General features: G+C 36.8%; 1 protein-coding gene across 4 annotated transcripts in view; it reads left to right on the forward strand.

Moving 5' to 3' along the window:
- The window catches only part of bbx.L (bobby sox homolog L homeolog), a 62,732-nt gene that overhangs the window by 13,842 nt on the left and 29,999 nt on the right, over window positions 1-18,891 (forward strand). For all 4 annotated transcript variants that reach the window (XM_018246983.2, XM_018246982.2, XM_041582288.1 and 1 more), the window contains exon 3: window positions 16,944-17,114. In XM_018246983.2, coding sequence (XP_018102472.1) covers window positions 16,953-17,114 — 162 coding nt within the window. In that variant the 5' untranslated portion in view covers window positions 16,944-16,952. The remainder of the gene's footprint in view (window positions 1-16,943; window positions 17,115-18,891) is intronic.

Genomic DNA, 18,891 nt, shown 5'->3' on the forward strand with positions numbered 1-18,891 from the left:
GTGCTTAATTGCGAGAGGCATATTTGACATTTTTTTAAAAGCTGGCTTACTGACTCACACATCCGATAATTTAGTATATGAATAATGTGAATGATGTATATAGAAAGCTATGCTTTTTCTTTTTTTTTTTTGAGAAGTGGAAATGTTTATCTTTAATTAACATCTAATGACACCTTATGTTCATCTGTTTTGGTTACTGCATTCAGTTATTGAAGTCTTGAAATATTTGTCATCAGAATGTTTTATATTTACAATTTAATTGCAGTCATTCTGTAACAGTTGTTCATTGGTGACTAGTGTAGTACAGGTATGGGACCTTTTATCCAGAAAGCTTGGGACCTGGGGCTTTCCGGATAAGGAATCTTTCTGTAATTTGGATCTTCATACCTTAAGTCTACTAAAAAATCATGTAAACATTTTATTAAACCCAATATGCTGGTTTTGCTTCTAATAAGCATTAATTATATCTTAGTTTGGATCAAATATAAGGTACTGTTTTATTATTACATAGAAAAAGGAAATATATTTTTTTTTAAACAGTAGATTATTTGCTTATAATGGAGTCTATGGGTTTTCTGGGTAACGGGTTTCAGGATAATGGATCCCATACCTGTACTGTTAAATTATAGAGGAAAATGAAATATTTTTTTCAAAATGTGGATTATTTGGATAAAATGGAGTATAACATACAGTAGATGGCCTTTCCGTAATTCAGAGCTTTCTGAATAACGGGTTTCCGGATAATGTATCTCATACCTGTACCGCTCTTTTGCATCTAATTTCTGTAATAGTGGCCCTCTTTAACATAATAATATATCATATATAATATATTTTATATTTCTCTGATTTTACATTTTCCAGGATTTTACACAATTTATTTCTGGTCCCCTGAAAAACATAGAATGGGGGGATTCTACTGTATAATGACTGTAAAATAGCACTAGTTGACACAAAAGTATTTTCAACTCGCATGAGTTGTTGTTCTTCATAATAATAACATTTTATAATTAACAGTAATTTTAATAATTAACAGTAATATAAATTGTGTGCGTTTGTGTGCATAAGACATAGCTGTTTTCAGAACTTTCTGGATAACAGGTGTCCACATAATAGATCGAATTCCTGTATCCGTAAATTATCAGGGGTTCTGTATTTTTGTTTAAAAATGTAAAAGCATAATCCCTATCTTTTCTTTCATTACTGAATATGCAGATCAATATTCAGACTTACTTAAAGAGTGGTTCACCTTCTAGGTAAATTTTAGTATTTTATAGAATGACCAATTCTAAGCAACTTTTCAGTTGGTTTTCATTATTTATTTATTTTTAGTTTAGTTTTTGGTTTTATAGTTATTTGCCTTTTTCGTCTGACTCTGTAAGGCTACAAATGTATTATTATTTTATCACTCATATTTCTATTCAGGCCCACTCCTGTTCATATTCCAGTCTCTTATTCAAATCAGTGCATGGTTGCTAGGGTAAAAAGTAAAGGTTGTGGGAGCACTCCACGGCTTAATAAAAATGTACTAAAATACAATGGAAGTGCTACTGATCTGGCCAAATTAACTACTGACATAGGGAAAGAAGATAAATTGATCAATGCACATTCCCTTGTCCCCTGTCATATAAGTAATCTATGCAGATGCATGTATTTACAATGAGAGGGTTTGTTTAGTGGTTGCTAGGGTAAATTGGACCCTAGCTACCAAATTGTTTAAAATGCAAATTGAAGAGCTGCTGAATAAAAAGCTTACTCAAAAACCTTAAATAATAAATAATGAAAACAAATTGCAAATCGTCTCAGAATATCAATCTTTAAATCTCCTCTTTTGCAAAATTTCCCTTTGGGAAATTAATCCATTTATTCTATTTATTTAATTTGTTTTTTTTTTCTTTGTAGTAATAAGACAGTATCTCGTATGTGATATTGATTAATCTAGCTTAATGCCAAAGTGATGACAAAACAATCCTATTGGTTATCTGTAACATATAGATGTTTTAGTAGCCTTAAAGGGGTTGTTCACCTTCCAAACACTTTTTTCAATTCAGTTATTTTTAGATCGTTCCCCAGAAATAAAGACTTTTTTCAATTACTTTCCATTATTTATTTTTTTACTGTTTTTCCAAAATCTAAGTTTAAAGTTGAATGTTCATGTCTCTGGTGTTTCAATGTGGCAGCTCAGTAATTCTGGTGCAGATTCTGAACTGTTACAATTTTGCAACATTTAGTTGATACATTTCTCAGCAGCATCTCTGGAGTATTAGTAACTATTGTATCAATTCTAACAGCTGCCTTTAACGAAACCCAGAGATTCTGCTCAGCAGGGACAAAGATAAGAAATGTATCAGCTAAATGTATCCATTTAGAACATTTTACAGGGTCGATGACCCCCCTCCCAGAACTGCTTCAGAAGGTGAAAAATGACACTTTACACTTCAATATTAGAAAAACGGTCACGGAGAATGGAAAGACATTGGAAATAGTCGTTATTTCTGGTGATCTATCTGAAAACAAGTAGTGGTTTGAAGGTGAACCACCCCTTTAAGGAATAGTTATACTTCATAAAAATGTTCCAAATGGCTACTGTACGATTAACAGGGCAGCATGAACACTGGGAACTCATTTACTTAATATTTAATATTAAAATTAATAGATTTGTCTGGATTTTTTAACCACAACATGTCAAATCAGGGTGACAGAACATGTGGTACGATCTTCAATCCAATTCCTCTGTTGACAGCTGGAATCTGAACAGGTTGTCAGCTAAAACCGGTCTGGCTGCATTTTCATGCTGGTATGCCATTTGATTCCATTTGTGGAAATTTTAACTGTTCACCATGTGGAACATTTGGGGACAAGCCCCCTTTTTCAGAAGCTTAATCAAGCCTGCCAAACACTGACATATGTCCTAGTGTAACATAGCCTAGTCACAGACCTCTTTCAGGCAAAACCAAGACTTATTTCTGTGCAAAAAAACACAAAGTGGGCAGTGTGCCATAATACTAAACCTTTCTGCTGTTCTTTCTTGATCCACTTCTTATCTAAATCATTCTTCTACTTAAATGATAGTGTCACAAAATGTGTATTAGTGCCTAAAAACATTGTAAAAGTAAAGTTAAAGTTGTGATGTGCTTAGGGAAAACACTTACATTTTAAAAAGCTTTTTCTTGATGCAGTATGCTTTAGAAGAGACCTGTCATCCTAAGAAATAATTCCAAATCCTATTCAATCATGTTAATTGAACAAAAATAAATGTTTCTTATAGTATTCAATATATTTAAATGTTGAATCCTTCAGTCTTATAATTCACAATCACAGGTAGGCACCATGTTGTGGACACTGTTATTATAGCAAGTTTTGTATCACCCCAATATCCTGTGTATGCACTGAAATGGGGGACCATGCTCATGCACTAGCTACACATCTATAGAAAATAAGGAGGGAGGATGAATTTGAAGAAGTGCAGAAAGGAAAGTGAAAGTAACTGACTTCCCCGTCTCTATGCCTGAGGGAGGGAGAGAGGAGGGCCAGTCAATATACGATAGACAATTTTGAACAAATAGAGTCTCAAATTGTGCTCAGTAGATGTATATCAATTCATTAAATTGTATTCAGAAAATAATATATGATAGACAACAGATTTTTTTTTACCTATTTATATGGATATATTAAAAAACAAATTGGGTTTCATGTTTACTTGACTATACGGCTTTTTATTTGTGGGTGACGGGTCCTCTTTAAGATTTAGATTCCAGCAATATTTAGGCTGATGGAATTCGAGCGCATTGTCATTTGCAGGAATTATTCTCCACTCGAGCGACAAAGTTCTAGAAAGTAATTTGCCATAGGGAACTTGTTGCGGGTAAAACATAAATCGTACAAAATTGCAGAAGTCCATTTTGCATGTTTTCATGATTCATGTGTTTTACCTGCTGCGATTTCCACTGTTCCTTATGGCAAGGTATTTTAGGTGTTTTGTGGCCCATGGGAGAGGTGATTTCCCACTGGAGACAAAGTGCCACATGTGCATACCTCCCATAATTTTGGAAATAAAAATAGGGTCAAAAAGATTTGCTGCGAAAAGCACAGCGACATTTTCTGACCACGCCCATTTTTGTGGGCACACCCCTAATTACCAATTTAATTTTACAAAATTTGGTAGTTTATGAAAGTTTGAACACATTTCTGGGTTTTTTTTCCAGTTATTACAGTTTTGCTAATGAAGGGGAATAGCCCTTTTAGCTGCAAGTCAGTTTCTCCAAGAGACCTGCTTATCCTAAATTGTTACAATTGTTTATTTTGCTTCTGTTAAATTGTCACAAAAGTATCTTTTACTGGCTTTTCAGTGCAGTAGATCAAAGAGAAAGTTCAGTAACAGACCCTTGCAGTTTGCAAATATGCAATATTTAGTCAGAGAAAAATTGTGAAATCATGAGATGTTGGTGTGGCTTCTACTGCAGTAGAGTAGAACAAGCTTACATGTGGATTTTTGCATAATACACAGTACCTCTCAGTTCATACACAGGAGGGAGCAGAGGCCATTGGATCGACTCATTGTCGGCCTGCATATAAATGCATATCATCCCCACCTGGCAGTAGCCTAACAGTGTCCTCTCCCTCGACTTCTGTAAATTTCTTTGAAAGATCTTAAGCTGCACTCATAGGCACATAAACCATAGGGGTGGGCATGAAGTTCAGTGGACCTTATTGAGAAGCTTTGAGACACAGGAATCTGGAGATCCACATATGGTCTGTGGGAGGTTGAAATGGGAGATTCAAGAGAGTTTTCAGAAATCTGTTGGTACCACACAGTTTTGACAGCGGCCAGCATAAACCCTTATTGTGTTGAATATGAGTGGTGGAGTGAATACCTAGCATTTCACTTATTTCACTGAAAAAGACCATATATATATACACAAGAATATATCATCTACAGAGTGTGTGTGGATTAGTTGAGCATGATTAGCGCTGTCAATACTTTCGTTTATTGTATATGCAAATCAGAGATTTGTTTGTAACCTTTAACAGCTTTTTTGGTAAGTGAGAAAAAGTACAGTTGTTTGAAAGGTGTCAGAATCAACATCTCCTATTAGAAGTTGACAAAAGTGAATGCAAAAGGAATAAATAGATGTTTTAGCTAATCAAACTCCACTTTAATTTATAGTTAAAGGGAAGCTGTCACCCTAAAAAAATAATTCCAACCCCTATTTTATAATGTCAAGCAAAATAAACTTCACTTTCACAACCTAAATTATTTAAATATTGTTTATTTTAGTCTTGGAATTCACAATCACAGCAAGCAGACAGGTGCCATTTTGTGGCCACTGTTTTTAAGGCAAGCTTTGCATCACACCAAAATCTTGTTTATGCTTCACAATGCTGCAGCTGATGCCCATGCACTGGCTGCACAATTATATGGTGAGGAGGGAGGGGGAAATGCGAGGAGGGCACTAACATCTAAAAAGTGCAGAATGGAAAGTGAAAGTATTTAGCTGCTCCACCCCTATGCCTGAGGCATAGAGGAGGGGCAAGCATTATATGATTGGCAGCTAAGACTTTTAATTGTGTGTCTGTTGTATGGATGTTTTAACAGAAGAAATAATTTTGGTTTCATGTTTATTTTTATAACACAACTTTTTATGTATGGGTGACAGGTTCCCATTTTGAAAACATAGCTTAGGTCACATAGTTATTTTTAAAAAAAAACTTCTTCAATTAACTTCAGTAATTTAGTTTGCATTGTTTGAGATTAAGATTAAAAAAACATATTTCCAGTGTTAACTAGAGAGTTCAGAGAGCTAGGTTGTCCATTTTGTTACATGTAGCAGTTAGAACAGCTAATGATATGCCACAAAATAGTGGACCTCAAACTCTATAATTGAGCATGTCAAGCTTGCCTACCTTCCTAATGAGCACATGTATTGGTGGTCATTTTCTCAGTAGCTACAATCTACTGGATGTGACTGTAGCTATTGCACCTGCAATTTGTTTTGGAACTTTAGTGAGTGGGAAACTCATGACTATATTGTGCAGTCCATGATCTAAACTTGTCAACATGGCTATCCGCACCTCTCACTTCTTTTCAAAAGAACTTAAAGATCCAATGGGCAGCACAGTGGCTTAGTTGATAAACTCTGCTGTCTTGTAGCTCTGAGGTCCTGAGTTTGATTCAAGCCAGGGCAAGGATGGTCTTCACAGGTCTGCTCATGTTTCCGCCTGTTACTCTGGTTTCCTCAAACACAAAACACACAGGCAGGTTAACTGGCTCCCTATAAAATTGACCATTGTGTTTGAATTTAATAGGGTCCTTTGCTCCACTGGGACAGGGACTGATGTGAAGGATATACAGGATTATCTCTGTAACGTGCTGAGGAAATATGTTGGTGCTGTATAAATTATCAGGAAAAACATTCTAAAATCATTTTCTTACAAGTGCTTGCTCATATGTGTGTGTTGTAAGAATTTAGTTCAGGCAGCTGTTTGTCAGACTTTGATAGCTGAGGGCTTATTAGATTGTCAGCTGCCCAGAGACATTATATCCAAGCATGCTCTGTTAGACATGCAGGCTCATGTTTTGCAGCACAGATCTGTACTCTTGTCAGCCATCCCAAACTTAAAACTTCTTCTGATATGTGTTTAAGGACCCCACATTTTCATGCCCCTTGCACTGAGCATGAACCGATAGAGTATCTTCTAATAAACACTTAGTTATCCACTCCGACAAGGTGCCTGCTCTGAGCCTGAACATTTCATCATTGTTTCTTCTACTGTACATAAATCATTGCAGCTTTCCATAGCATTGTTGTCTATCAGTCAGCTTTCTGGTAAAAAAAATCTTCTGCAATGAAGAGTGCTTTTCATTTAGTGTTATTTTAAAGATGTAATATCAATTTTCCCAGGCAACACCTATTACCTTGGCTAGTTCCATCAGGATACACAGTCACATCCTTTATAACACTGCCCTGTATGGGATTATGGCACAAACTAAGTCAACACTTAAAGGAACAGTAACACCAACATAAAAATAGTACGGAAAATATAACCGTGTTGCTCTGTACAACTGGTACAACTGGTGTGTTAGGGAAACTATATTATAGTTTATATAAGCAAGCTGATGGGTATCCATGGGGGCAGCTATTCAAATTGAAATAGAGCTAAATGGCACAGGTTACATAGAGGATAACAGATAAGCTCTGTAAAACACCATTGTATTCTATTTAACCTGTGCCTATTTTTTTTTAACCCTATGGATACACAGCAGTGTGTTTAAATAAACTATAGTAGGGTTTATAAAGAAAAAGCTCCATAAAACAAATATCTTTTATACCTGCAAAAGTGTCTAAACAAATTTTTCAGTTGTTGGAATGGATTACTTATGCAAACAGAGTACTTCTTTTCTAATATAGATAAATGTCGCTACATGTGAGTTTCTAGAAAAGATTCTAAATAATGGTTGCTGTGACTGAAGGTTTTATCTTTAAAAAGTTAGGATAGAGTGATATTTTTGGAAAATTTGCAACGGGTTTTCATTTATTATTATTTGTAGTTTTTACGTTATTTCACGTTTTATTCAGCAGCTATCCAGTTTGCAGTGTCGGCAATCGGGTTGCTAGGGTCCTATTTACCCTAGCAACCTTGCATTGATTTGAATGAGAATATGGAATATTAATAGGAGAGGGTCGGAACAAAAAGATGAGTAATAAAAAGTAGCAATAACAGTAAATGTGTAGCTTTAGAGAGGATTTGTTTTTAGAGGGGGTTAGTGACCCCCTTTTGAAAGCTAGAAAGAGTCAGGAGAAGAAGGCAAGTAATTTGTAAACTATTAGAAAATAAATAATGAAGACCAATTGAAAAGTTGCTTAGAATTGGCTATTCTATAACTTACTAAAAGTTAACCTGAAGTTGAACCATCCCTTGTACATTCGGTAGGGTTCAAAGTAAAAAAAAAAAAAAAAAAACAAGCAGCTATGGTTTTTTTACATCTTGCACCCTGACCTGCCAACAGTACCTGTAGCTGGTGTAAAGCACAAGGACTTCTGGATGAATAAAGTGATGCCAGAGTTCAGTAGCACTTTATTATGAGCCCCCATCCCAACCCATAACTTGTGCCTCATTAAAACACAGAAGTCTGCAAAGGAGCCTGGTTATTAGCAGTTGGCCTATGGTAGTCGTACAGGTACATTCCTATAAAAATCTGAATCTGAAAAACTGCTCTCGTTCTCAAAATTTGTTAACCCCTCTCAGCCTGCATAATATTTTACTCCACTTTCGACAAAAAAAGATAACAGTGGTATGTCTTTCATTTCCCCCGGAACATCTGAGTACTGGGGTGTTTTCTGAAGAAAGATTTTTAGTGAAGCAGTATTCAGTTGTATGAAATCAAATCAAATGTAAAAAAGCTGGCTGTGCAAAAATGTGGGTACCCTTGTAATTTTGCTCTTTTCAGTGCATGTAACTGCTCAATACTGATTACTGGTAACACCAAATTCTTTGACTCGAACTTTATAGGCAGGTGTGTCCAATCATGAAAAAAGGTACAGTATTTATAGTAAGGTGGCCAATTGCAAGTTGTGCTTCTGTTTGACTCTCCTCTGAAGAGTGACCGCATGGGACCCTCCAAGCAACTCTCAAAAGGTCTGAAAACAAAGATTGTTCAGTATCGTGGTTTAGGGGAAGGCTACAAAAAACTATCTCAGACGTTTAAACTGTCAGTTTCAACTGTAAGGAATGTAATCAGGAAATGAACGGCCACAGGCACAGTTGCTGTAAAACTCAGGTCACAGGAGCGGCATATGCGGAGAATTGTGAGAATGGTTACAGACTACCCAAAGATCACCTCCAAAGACCTGCAAGAACATCTTGCTGCAGATGGTGTATCTGTACATAGTTCTACAATTCAGAGCAATTTGTACATAGAACATCTGTATGGCAGGGTGATGAGAAAGAAGCCCTTTTTGCACTCATGCCACAAACAGAGTCACTTGTTGTATGCAAAAGCTCATTTAGACAAGCCACAGTCATTTGGAACAAAGTGCTTTGGACTGATGAGACAAAAATTTAGTTATTTGGTCATAACAAAAAACGCTTTGCATGGCGGAAGAAGAACACGGCATTCCAAGAAAAACACCTGCTACCTACTGTCAAATTTGGTGGAGGTTCCATCATGCTGTGGGGCTGTGTGGCTAGTTCAGGGACTGGGGCCCTTGTTAAAGTGATACTGACACCAAAAATTTTATTTTCAAAAAATGAATCATGAATTCGCTGATAGTTCTGCATTTGTAAGTAATTATTACTTGAAGTTCCTGAACCTGACTGTTTTGTCAACCTGACTGTCCCTTCTCAACTTGTCAGTTAGAGTTTCTAATGCTAACAGACTACTGCTGCACAAATATGGCAGCCCCCTCATAGGGAAAAAAGGGGTAAGAAAGGTAATGCAAAAGCATCAGGTAGATACTTTTTATGGCAAAATAAATATAAATGGCATTCAAAGATAATGTTATGATAGATATTAAAAAAAGTTTATTTTCTGGGTCGGATGAATTCAACCAAATATCAACAAATTCTTCAGTATAATGTTCAAGCATCAGTCACAAAGTTGAAGTTACGCAGGGGTTTGGATATTCCAACAAGACAATGACCCTAAACAAACTTCGAAATCTACAAAGGCATTTATGCAGAGGGAAAAGTACAATATTCTGGAATGGCCGTCGCAGTCCCCCAACTTGAATATCATCGAAAATCTATGGGATGATTTGAAGCAGGCTGTCCATGCTCGGCAGCCATCAAATTTAAATGAACTGGAGAGATTGTGTATGGACGAATGGTCAAAAATACCTCCCATCCAGAATCCAGACACCCATCAAAGGCTATAGGAGACATCTAGAGGCTGTTACATTTGCAAAAGGAGGTTCAATTAAGTATTGATGTAATATCTATGTTGGGGTGCCCAAAATTGTGCACCTGTCTAATTTTTTTTATGACGCATATTGCATATTTTCTGTTAATCCAATAAACTTTGTCACTGCTGAAATACTAAGGCATGTTATATATTAAAAGGAAGTTTCTACTTTGAAAGCTCAGCCAATGATAAACAAAACTCCAAAGAATTAAGAGGGGTTCCCAAACTTTTTCATATGACTGTATATACATAAGTGGACCAAGCTAAAAAGATATGAAGTAATTAAAAATATATTGATTAATAAAAACTAGCAAATAACTGACACTAGCAACCAAATATTTGTTTCAGATTGTAAAAATTCTATTTTAGAAAGGTCACACTTGAAAATTGTACATGCCCTTGTTATAGTTGCATAGTTAAAGGTGCTGTATTGTTTTTAAAGGGGTTGTAGACCTTTAAATTAATTGTTAGTATGATGTAGAGAGTGATATTCTGAGACAATTTGCAATTAGTTTTAATATTTGTGGTTCTTGAATTATTTAGCTTTTTTTATTCAGCAGCTCTCTAATTGTCAATTTCAGCAATTTGTTGATTTAAATATGGAATTGAAATAAGGGACTGGGATATGAATAGGAGATGGCCTGCATAGAAAGATGAGTAATAAAAATTAGCAATAACAATACATTTATAGCCTTACAGAGCATTTGTTTTTTTTAGATGGGGTCAGTGACCCCATTGGAAAGCTGAAAAGAGAAGTAAAATGCAAATAATTCAAAAACTATAAAAAATGAACCGGTTGAAAAATTACTTAGAATTAGTCATTCTATAACATACAGAAAGTTAACTTAAAGGGGAACCACCCATTTAAATAGTATGCACCAATAATGACATACTCAGTAAATTGCTGTTTATTATTTTTGACTATTTTTCTAAAATTGTAACAATAATAATAATAATGAATTTGTTAACCAGTAGCAGCAGTAGTAAGCCATGTTGCCAGCCTCAACTGTTACAGTTTGATACACTCTCAGCAGCTACAACAAAGAGGTGCATGAGTCTTTTAGCAATGTTGTGTTGGTTAGCAGATGTTAAGAAATGTATATAACATTGATTTCACATTTGCACTAGAAGAAAAATAGTATTTTAAGTAAACTATTGCAGTTTTACATTATTAAACAGAAAGACCTATGCTGTGGACTCCTCCAACTCAAGGCTTTGTGTAAAAACTATGGCCTAAGGCTGTAGATTGTATCCTTGCCTTTTAGTGCTAAAAATTTACTTACTATGTAAAAATAGGTATGTGTGATTATTAAGGTACCATAATGATATAATATTCTTTTAATAATTTACTTAACTACTTTCACTTGTGAAGCAACACAATACTCATTTCTGAGGGGGCTCCAAACATAGTAAAGCCTGTACAATAGTCTTTTAAGCTGCTGTAACATAGAAATCAAACACTAGGGGGCAGGATGTGATTGTGTTTTGTGTCTGTAAGGCTGTGCTGGGCTGAAATCAATTTTCAGTTGTGTTCGTACTCAAAGAAGCTCTTTTTGTCAGTGTAAAACAATATAAGAGATTATGTATCAGTGTTCATGCTGGTTGCTTTGAGGAGCATCTGGCCTTCAGAATTATTCAATATATATATATATACATGTATGCTATTGTGTCTGTACATATAGAAGTAAAAATTATTTGTTTTAAAGAACAAGTGTAATATTTGTGTTAGAATATATCTGTCCCATTCATTTGGTCATATTGAGTTTAGGATTTCGTAGCGTTCTTGCTAATTTTTGATTCCATCATTACACCACGTAACTGATTACAAAGCAGTGCGTTCATGCAGAGAATGTGCTTATTGTTGCAATCTCTTGGCAAGCAATGCTGACTCATGGGATAGTGATGTAGTTGCAGTTTCAGCTCGGCACAGCAGCATGAAATACCTGCTCACCTGATTTACACCACAGTCACTTAGAATTCCTCTGCGTTTATTATTACTTTTACATACAAATACTTGTGTTTAAATACGCCACCCTGTTATTGTGATGTTGCTTTTATGTTTTCAAATATTGCTAAGTGCTGTTTTAGTTGCTGCTAATATACTTCCCAGAGTAACTCCCATGCCTCAGTCTATGAGTTTGGTACTTTAACATTGAATACAGCAAAATGTATAAGAAATGTTTGATTTCCCTTGACTTCTGTGACTATTCAATAACAAAAAATTAGAATTGTGTCCAGCCAGCAGACACAGAACAGATAGACTGGCATGCAATTTCATGCCCAAATCTGGATACACATAGGCTAGCCATTTGGAGCAGTGTGTAACCAAACCTGCACCTGCATTTAGCTCCAAATATTTTCAGTCTCAGTCTGACTACCAATATGTGTAATCCGTAAATCAGCAGATGCATGCAGAGGCGTGTGTAGCAAACATTAAAGGGGTGGTTCACCTTTAAGTTAACTTTTAGTATGACCAATTCTAAGCAACTTTTCAATTGGTCTTCATTATTTATCTGTTATAGTTTTTTAATTATTTGCCTTCTTCTGAATCTTTCCAGCTTTCAAATGGGGGTCACTGAACCCATCTAAAAAACAAATGCTCTGTAAGGCTACAAATGTATTGCTATTGCTACTCTTAATTACTAATTTCTCTATTCAGACCCTCTGCTATTCATATTCTAGTCTCTTATTCAAATCAAAGCATGGTTGCTAGGTTAATTTGGACCCTACCAACCAGACTGCTGAAAATGCAAACTGGAGGGCTTCTGAATAAAAAGTTAAAGGGGAACGCCGGCTTCCAAACCAAAATTTGATAAAGAGGCTTGCATAACACAGAAACCCCTAATATATCCATCACAGTTACCTGTTTCTTCAAAGAATAAATTCCATTTTCTATGCTGAAATCCAGCTGTTTAACAGTTCTTCTCTTTCTGCATCATTTGAAATCCTGGCAGGGAAGGAGAGACTAAAACACTGATGTTACAAATTGTAACAATTTCTCCACAGCTTACAGACAGCATGCAGGAACTACATAACCCACAATGCATTGCACTATGATATTCCATTCCTTATTGAAATAATGTGTGCAGGGAATTGTGGGGTTTGGAGGATGCAGGCTGAGGACAGCTGGCTGTTCATACAAAGCATAGTCAGCCAGCTCAGCAAAGTAGTCAGAGATAGTGATGTGGGGGCCGGCCCGATACCAGCAGGACCCACGGGTGAGTCAAGGCCAACCTCGCACCCCCATTTGCGGGTTCCGGTTTTATAGCCAAGCGCCTGCTTGCCCCGGGTCTATAAAAGGAAGTCGGGCGCGGGTGGAGGAGGGGTGGGTTTTACCAGACCCACACATCACTAGTCAGAGAGATCAGCAGGAGGGCAGGGGTCTAGTCTTAGTGAACTGTCAGAAACCATTAAAAATCATTAAAAGTCTGCATATTTTTCAAATTATGTATCTTGCAAAGCTGCTTGAAATTGTTTACTTTTCAAAAAGCTTAAGTCATGTTTTTGTGGAGTTTCCCTTTAAATAACCACTCAAAAACCACAAATAATAAAAAATGAAAAGCAATTGCATATTGTCTTAGAATATCACTGTCTACATTATAATAAAAGTTAAAGGGATACTGTCATGGGAAGAAAAAAAAATTTCCAAATTAATCTGTTAATAGTGCTGCTCCAGCAGAATTCTGCACTGAAATCCATTTCTTGAAAGAGCAAACAGATTTTTTTTATATTCAATTTTGAAATCTGACATGGGGCTAGACATATTGTCAATTTCCCAGCTGCCCAAAGTCATGTGACTTGTGCTCTGATAAACTTCAATCACTCTTTACTGCTGTACTGCAAGTTGGAGTGATATCACTCCCCTCCCTTTTTCCCCCAGCAGCCAAACAAAAGAACAATGGGAAGGTAACCAGATAGCAGCTCCCTAACACAAGATAACAGCTGCCTGGTAGATCTAAGAACAACACTCAATAGTAAAAACCCATGTCTCACTGAGACACATTCAGTTACATTGAGAAGGAAAAACAGCAGCCTGCCAGAAAGCATTTATCTCCTAAAGTGCAGGCACAAGTCACATGACCAGGGGCAGCTGGGAAATTGACAAAATGTCTAGCCCCATGTCAGATTTCAGAATTGAATATAAAAAAATCTGTTTGCTCTTTTGAGAAATGGATTTCAGTGCAGAATTCTACTGGAGCAGCACTATTAACTGATGCATTTTTTTCCCATGACAGTATCCCTTTAACTCAAAGGTGACCAACCCCATTAACAGTTCACCTTCATAAAACCAAAAATTACTTTTCAATTGCTTTCTATTTCTATGATGTCTGGTCCCTGACTGTTTAATCAGTTACAGTTTGATACGTTAGTTGAAACAGCTGGTTGTCGTATACCGCAATGAAACCTCAATGTTACATTTAAATTTAAATGCTTTTTTTTTTAAATTTGTGGTCGCACCCATATAGTATGTATAATATATTTCCCTGATTTTACACATTTTTTTTAGTCCCATTTAATGGAAATTCTACTGTTATTAATCGTGGAGATAGATAGTTGGCAACCTGGCTTACTGTGCTGCAGCTAGGGTAAAGTGAAAAAAAAATATTTATAAAGTATTATAGTATTGACGGGTGGTCAGTCATAACCAATGACTGTACCCTGAGTGCCATCAACCTATTAAAACTATTGTATTATACACAGCTCAGTGGATGTGTGCCTTATAGCCTACAGTTTTTTTTTTTTAAACCTGACTGTCCCTTCTCAACTTGTTCATTTCTGGTGTCAGTATCTCCTACCTAGATCAGACATGTCAAACATTTGAATTCAGCAGGCCATGGTTGTGTTTGGAATCTGTTAAGGTTAGTGACACACTGCATTTGTCACAGCTTCAATATGCCAGAAAATATTTTGCCATTGGGGACACTGTGTATTGCCCTTTATACACATGTAAAGCAATTATGCGATTTGAGCATTACTTATTGCTTTCTGTGTGTTGTTTTTTTATGGGTTTATATCTCCACTCCATTTAATACATAGAACTGTGTCCTTTGTAAGTGAACATTAATGTTTCTAAAGGTTTTAACCAAACCAAAGGGCACCAGAAAAACAGTGGCACTCTTTTGGCAGATATATCATAGCACGACTAAGGTTCGGGGGGTGAGGTTTATTTTTTTCTGCTAATCAAATTTATTTTCTAGTTTGTGGCGCATCATGTAATTTAGGGTATTATTTTGCATATCTAGGCAGTACAAGTACAAAAAAAGGAGCATACTGAAAATTGAAAAGCCATTGTAGCTCTGAGTTGGAAATTATGCACGTGTTATTGCTCACTAGTATCATGCAATAAAGACGCATAGTTGGAACAATATCTAAACAATATCCCACTTGTTCCCAGCGTGCAACTATTAAAACATCAATTCAGTGAAACTTAGAAATGATCATTAATGGCTCAGTTCTGAGAAACAATGGAGAATACATCACACAGCTAGCCTGTAATTACCATCCTATACACTTCTCCAGCGACAGCATATTAGGCTGACACTTTAATTACACTTGTTTCACTGAGAATTTATGCATTGATCTTTCTTATTGCGTTTGAGGGCATTTCATTCTTACAAACTGATCTGCAAGGCAAGGACTGAGTCTGGTGTCACTGAGCTGTATTATTCATGATGTCATTCACCCCCCTGCCCTGTCTTACATTGCTTTATTGAATTATCTATGTTTTAAAAGAGAATGATTCTTAACATCAATTCACATACCCCTGCAAAGCCTTGTACTACATCATGTGACATCAGCTAGGATTTCAAGTTGGGTTTTCTTATCGTTACGTTATATTATTTTGGTAAAAAAATGTTTTATTTGAATATGTCTGTGTATGTGACATGATGGATTACTATGCATGCCCAGCATTTCAGATGGAATATGCAGCTTGGCTGCCCCCCCCCCTTTAGTCTGTAAGTTCATAGAGTTCTGTCATTATGAATGAGCAATGCCGTGGTCTTAAATGAGAACTAAACCCCCCCAATAAGAAAAGTCCCTACCTACTACCCTAGATAGTCCACCACCCTGCTTCCCCCCCCGCATAGTTCAATACCCTTGAAAGTGTCCCAAAAAAATGGCTCACGTATCAGTGCAGAGTAAGCGCAACAGAGCTCATGGGCGCCAGATATTCGGTCTTCATGTGTAAGGGAGCACCATATTGGCGCATGCACAGTTGGAGAAGTCTTCCAGTACGTAGCAACTGCCCATTTGCCAAAAGTGCCGTGAATTGCCAAAGGGAAGGAAGAGGACCCGAAGATCCAGAAGATGGCACCAATGAACTCTGCTGTGCTTGCTCTGCATTGATGCGTGAGCAATGTATTCGGGACACTTTCAAGGGTTATAAACTATGCGGGGGAAGCAGGGAGGGTGACTATCTAGGTTAGTCAATAGGGGCTTTTCTTATTGAGGGCTTTTCTTATTGGGGGGTTTAGTTCTCCTTTAAAAAGCCATAGCAGAGGGACCACTTTATTGGGCAGTGAGCTTGTGTCCCTTTAGTGTGTCTTCGAGTTTCTACTGACTTCCGAATATCCTGAAGATGGTGCCCATAAGCTCCGATGAGCTTGTTCTGCAAAGATACGTGAGCAATGTATTCGGGGCACTATTCGGGGGTGATGAACGATGCCGGGGGTGGACTATATAGGGTAGTAGGTAGGGGCTTTTCTTATTGGTGGGGTTATTGCTCTGCACCAATATGTGAGCAATGTATTCAGGACACTTTCAGGGGAATGAACTATGCGAGGAGGGGGGAGCAGGGAGGTGGACTATCTAGGGTAGTAGGTAGGGGCTTTTCCTTATTGGGGGGGTTTAGTTCTCCTTTAAAGAGCCATAGCAGAGGAAGATTGTGTCCCGTTAGTGTGTCTTTGAGTGTCTGTTGGTTTATGTTGCATACAGTATATATGTGTAGTGTCTGTTGGTTTATGTTGCATACAGTATATATGTGTATGTATAGAAAAAAAATTCAGCATATATATAATATTAAGCTCAAGCTTTTTGCATTCAGTGTATAGTCATGAAAGGCAGTGCAAGAAATAAGGACAATTCTACTGAAGGAGAAGGAGCTGGAAAACGACCAAAGAGAAAGTGCCTTCAATGGCACCCACTGCTTGCAAACAAAATCCTTGACTTTTCTGAAGAAGATGAGGAAGAAGAGGATGAAGAAGATATTGATAAGGTATATGTTTCATTTTATAGTATTCAGGTAGCATGGTGTATTTTACTCTGATAAACAAACTTGTCTAATGAAAATTTAAATTGAACTTATTTAAATTAAGTTGGTATTCATTGTTGCCTACAGTAGATAACCTGACATTCCAAGTACCAACCTTCTCTCAGCAGTTGCCTACAAATCTTTCAGCAAGAAATATGTTGTATGATATTTGCTTACTCCCAGTACTTTGTATTAAAAGACACTAAGGGGGTTATTTATCAAATGTGTGAATTTTAGACATTGAATGAACTCAGAACTTGAATTGTTTCTAATTCATGAAAAAACTTGAATGGAAAAAACTCGAATCAGTGAGTTACTCTCTAATTGATCAAGCTTTCGTGGTGGAACATACCGAAAAAAACATATGAAGGCTAATAACATCTTCAAATGGTTCAAGGGACGTCTGCCATTAGCATCTACATAACCTCGACAAGTTTAGATATTTTTGGATGCAAGCTATTTCTAGGGTCGGAGTATAATAAATCTTGAAAAAATTCAAATTCATTTTTTTGGAAAACACAACTCGAACTTTTCGTGGCGCATTTGACACCATTATTTTACTTCATTACAGACCTTGCATAATCTATTTACGTTAATGTGAAAAATCTAAGCATCAAGTTCCAGCGGAAAAAAACACGATGGATAAACACTGTATTGTCCCATAGATTTTTTAAGTCTATGACTCCCCTTCAGTAATCCAGATATTTCTCATAACTGAACACCCTGCTTCTGTTTGTTCACCAGCCTATTCATTTGATCATCAGTTCAAAAGGAACAAACTGCTAAAGCTTCCTTGGCCAAATGTTGTGTCTCTGCATTGTCTTTAAGACAGCTGCGTGTATTACATTTACACAGCCCCCTGCTTGAGTATCTCTTTGTGAGCCTCAGAGCAAACATGCCCAGTTTAAAGGTGGGCATACACAGGTTGATAAAAGCTGTTGGCTCAGGAAGGTTTTGGGATGAAGCCTGCATTTACACAATGACGTGTTCCTCTCACAGATGTCCTACATTGGCGGGAAATATGATCCAGTCCATAGCCCAATATTGCCCAAGGTGGGCATATTGGTGAAAGATCTACTTGTTTGGTAACCCTGCCAAAGGAGCAGATATATTTTTAACAATTCTTTATTAAACATACAAATACATGTAGCAGCAGGATGAAAATACAGATGCACAGGATGCTGATTTTATAGTAAATATGAACAAGAAAAATAAAACAAATTAACTAAGGTGTCCTTTTACTTCATGTTCATGTAGGCTTGCATTTTCCCTTTCATGTTGTTATAGTGTTGTATAGGTGGCATGGTAGTCAAAGCCTGGAATAGGTGGGTCTGGCCAGGTAAGTAATTGAACTAGAGGTGGAGGGGGGGAAGGAACCTGTCTGGGAATATCCGAACAGATATTTACATGTATGTCCACCTATACTTTTCAATACTAGAGCACTCCTGCCCTGGCATGAGTGATTTAAGAATAGTGGCTTAGTGAAAGCCCAGATGTCAATTCAGTGGAGAATCGGTGTCAAAACTGCTGCAATCCATAGATAATTTATAAACCTTAACAGACCAGAAACACCAAAAAGCACAATCATTGTCAAGAAATAGGAGAGATGCCCACTGTGGATGATGGATCACAATCAATGTTTACGACCACAAATAACATCACAGAAGGGTAATGCTACGTTCCAAACTTGTACTACTGTATGTAAAGGAGCACAGAGTAGGTGGAAATTCTTGTGTGAGGC

The sequence above is a fragment of the Xenopus laevis genome, chromosome 2L (assembly GCF_017654675.1).
Source record: "Xenopus laevis strain J_2021 chromosome 2L, Xenopus_laevis_v10.1, whole genome shotgun sequence".
Taxonomy (NCBI): Eukaryota; Metazoa; Chordata; class Amphibia; order Anura; family Pipidae; genus Xenopus; species Xenopus laevis.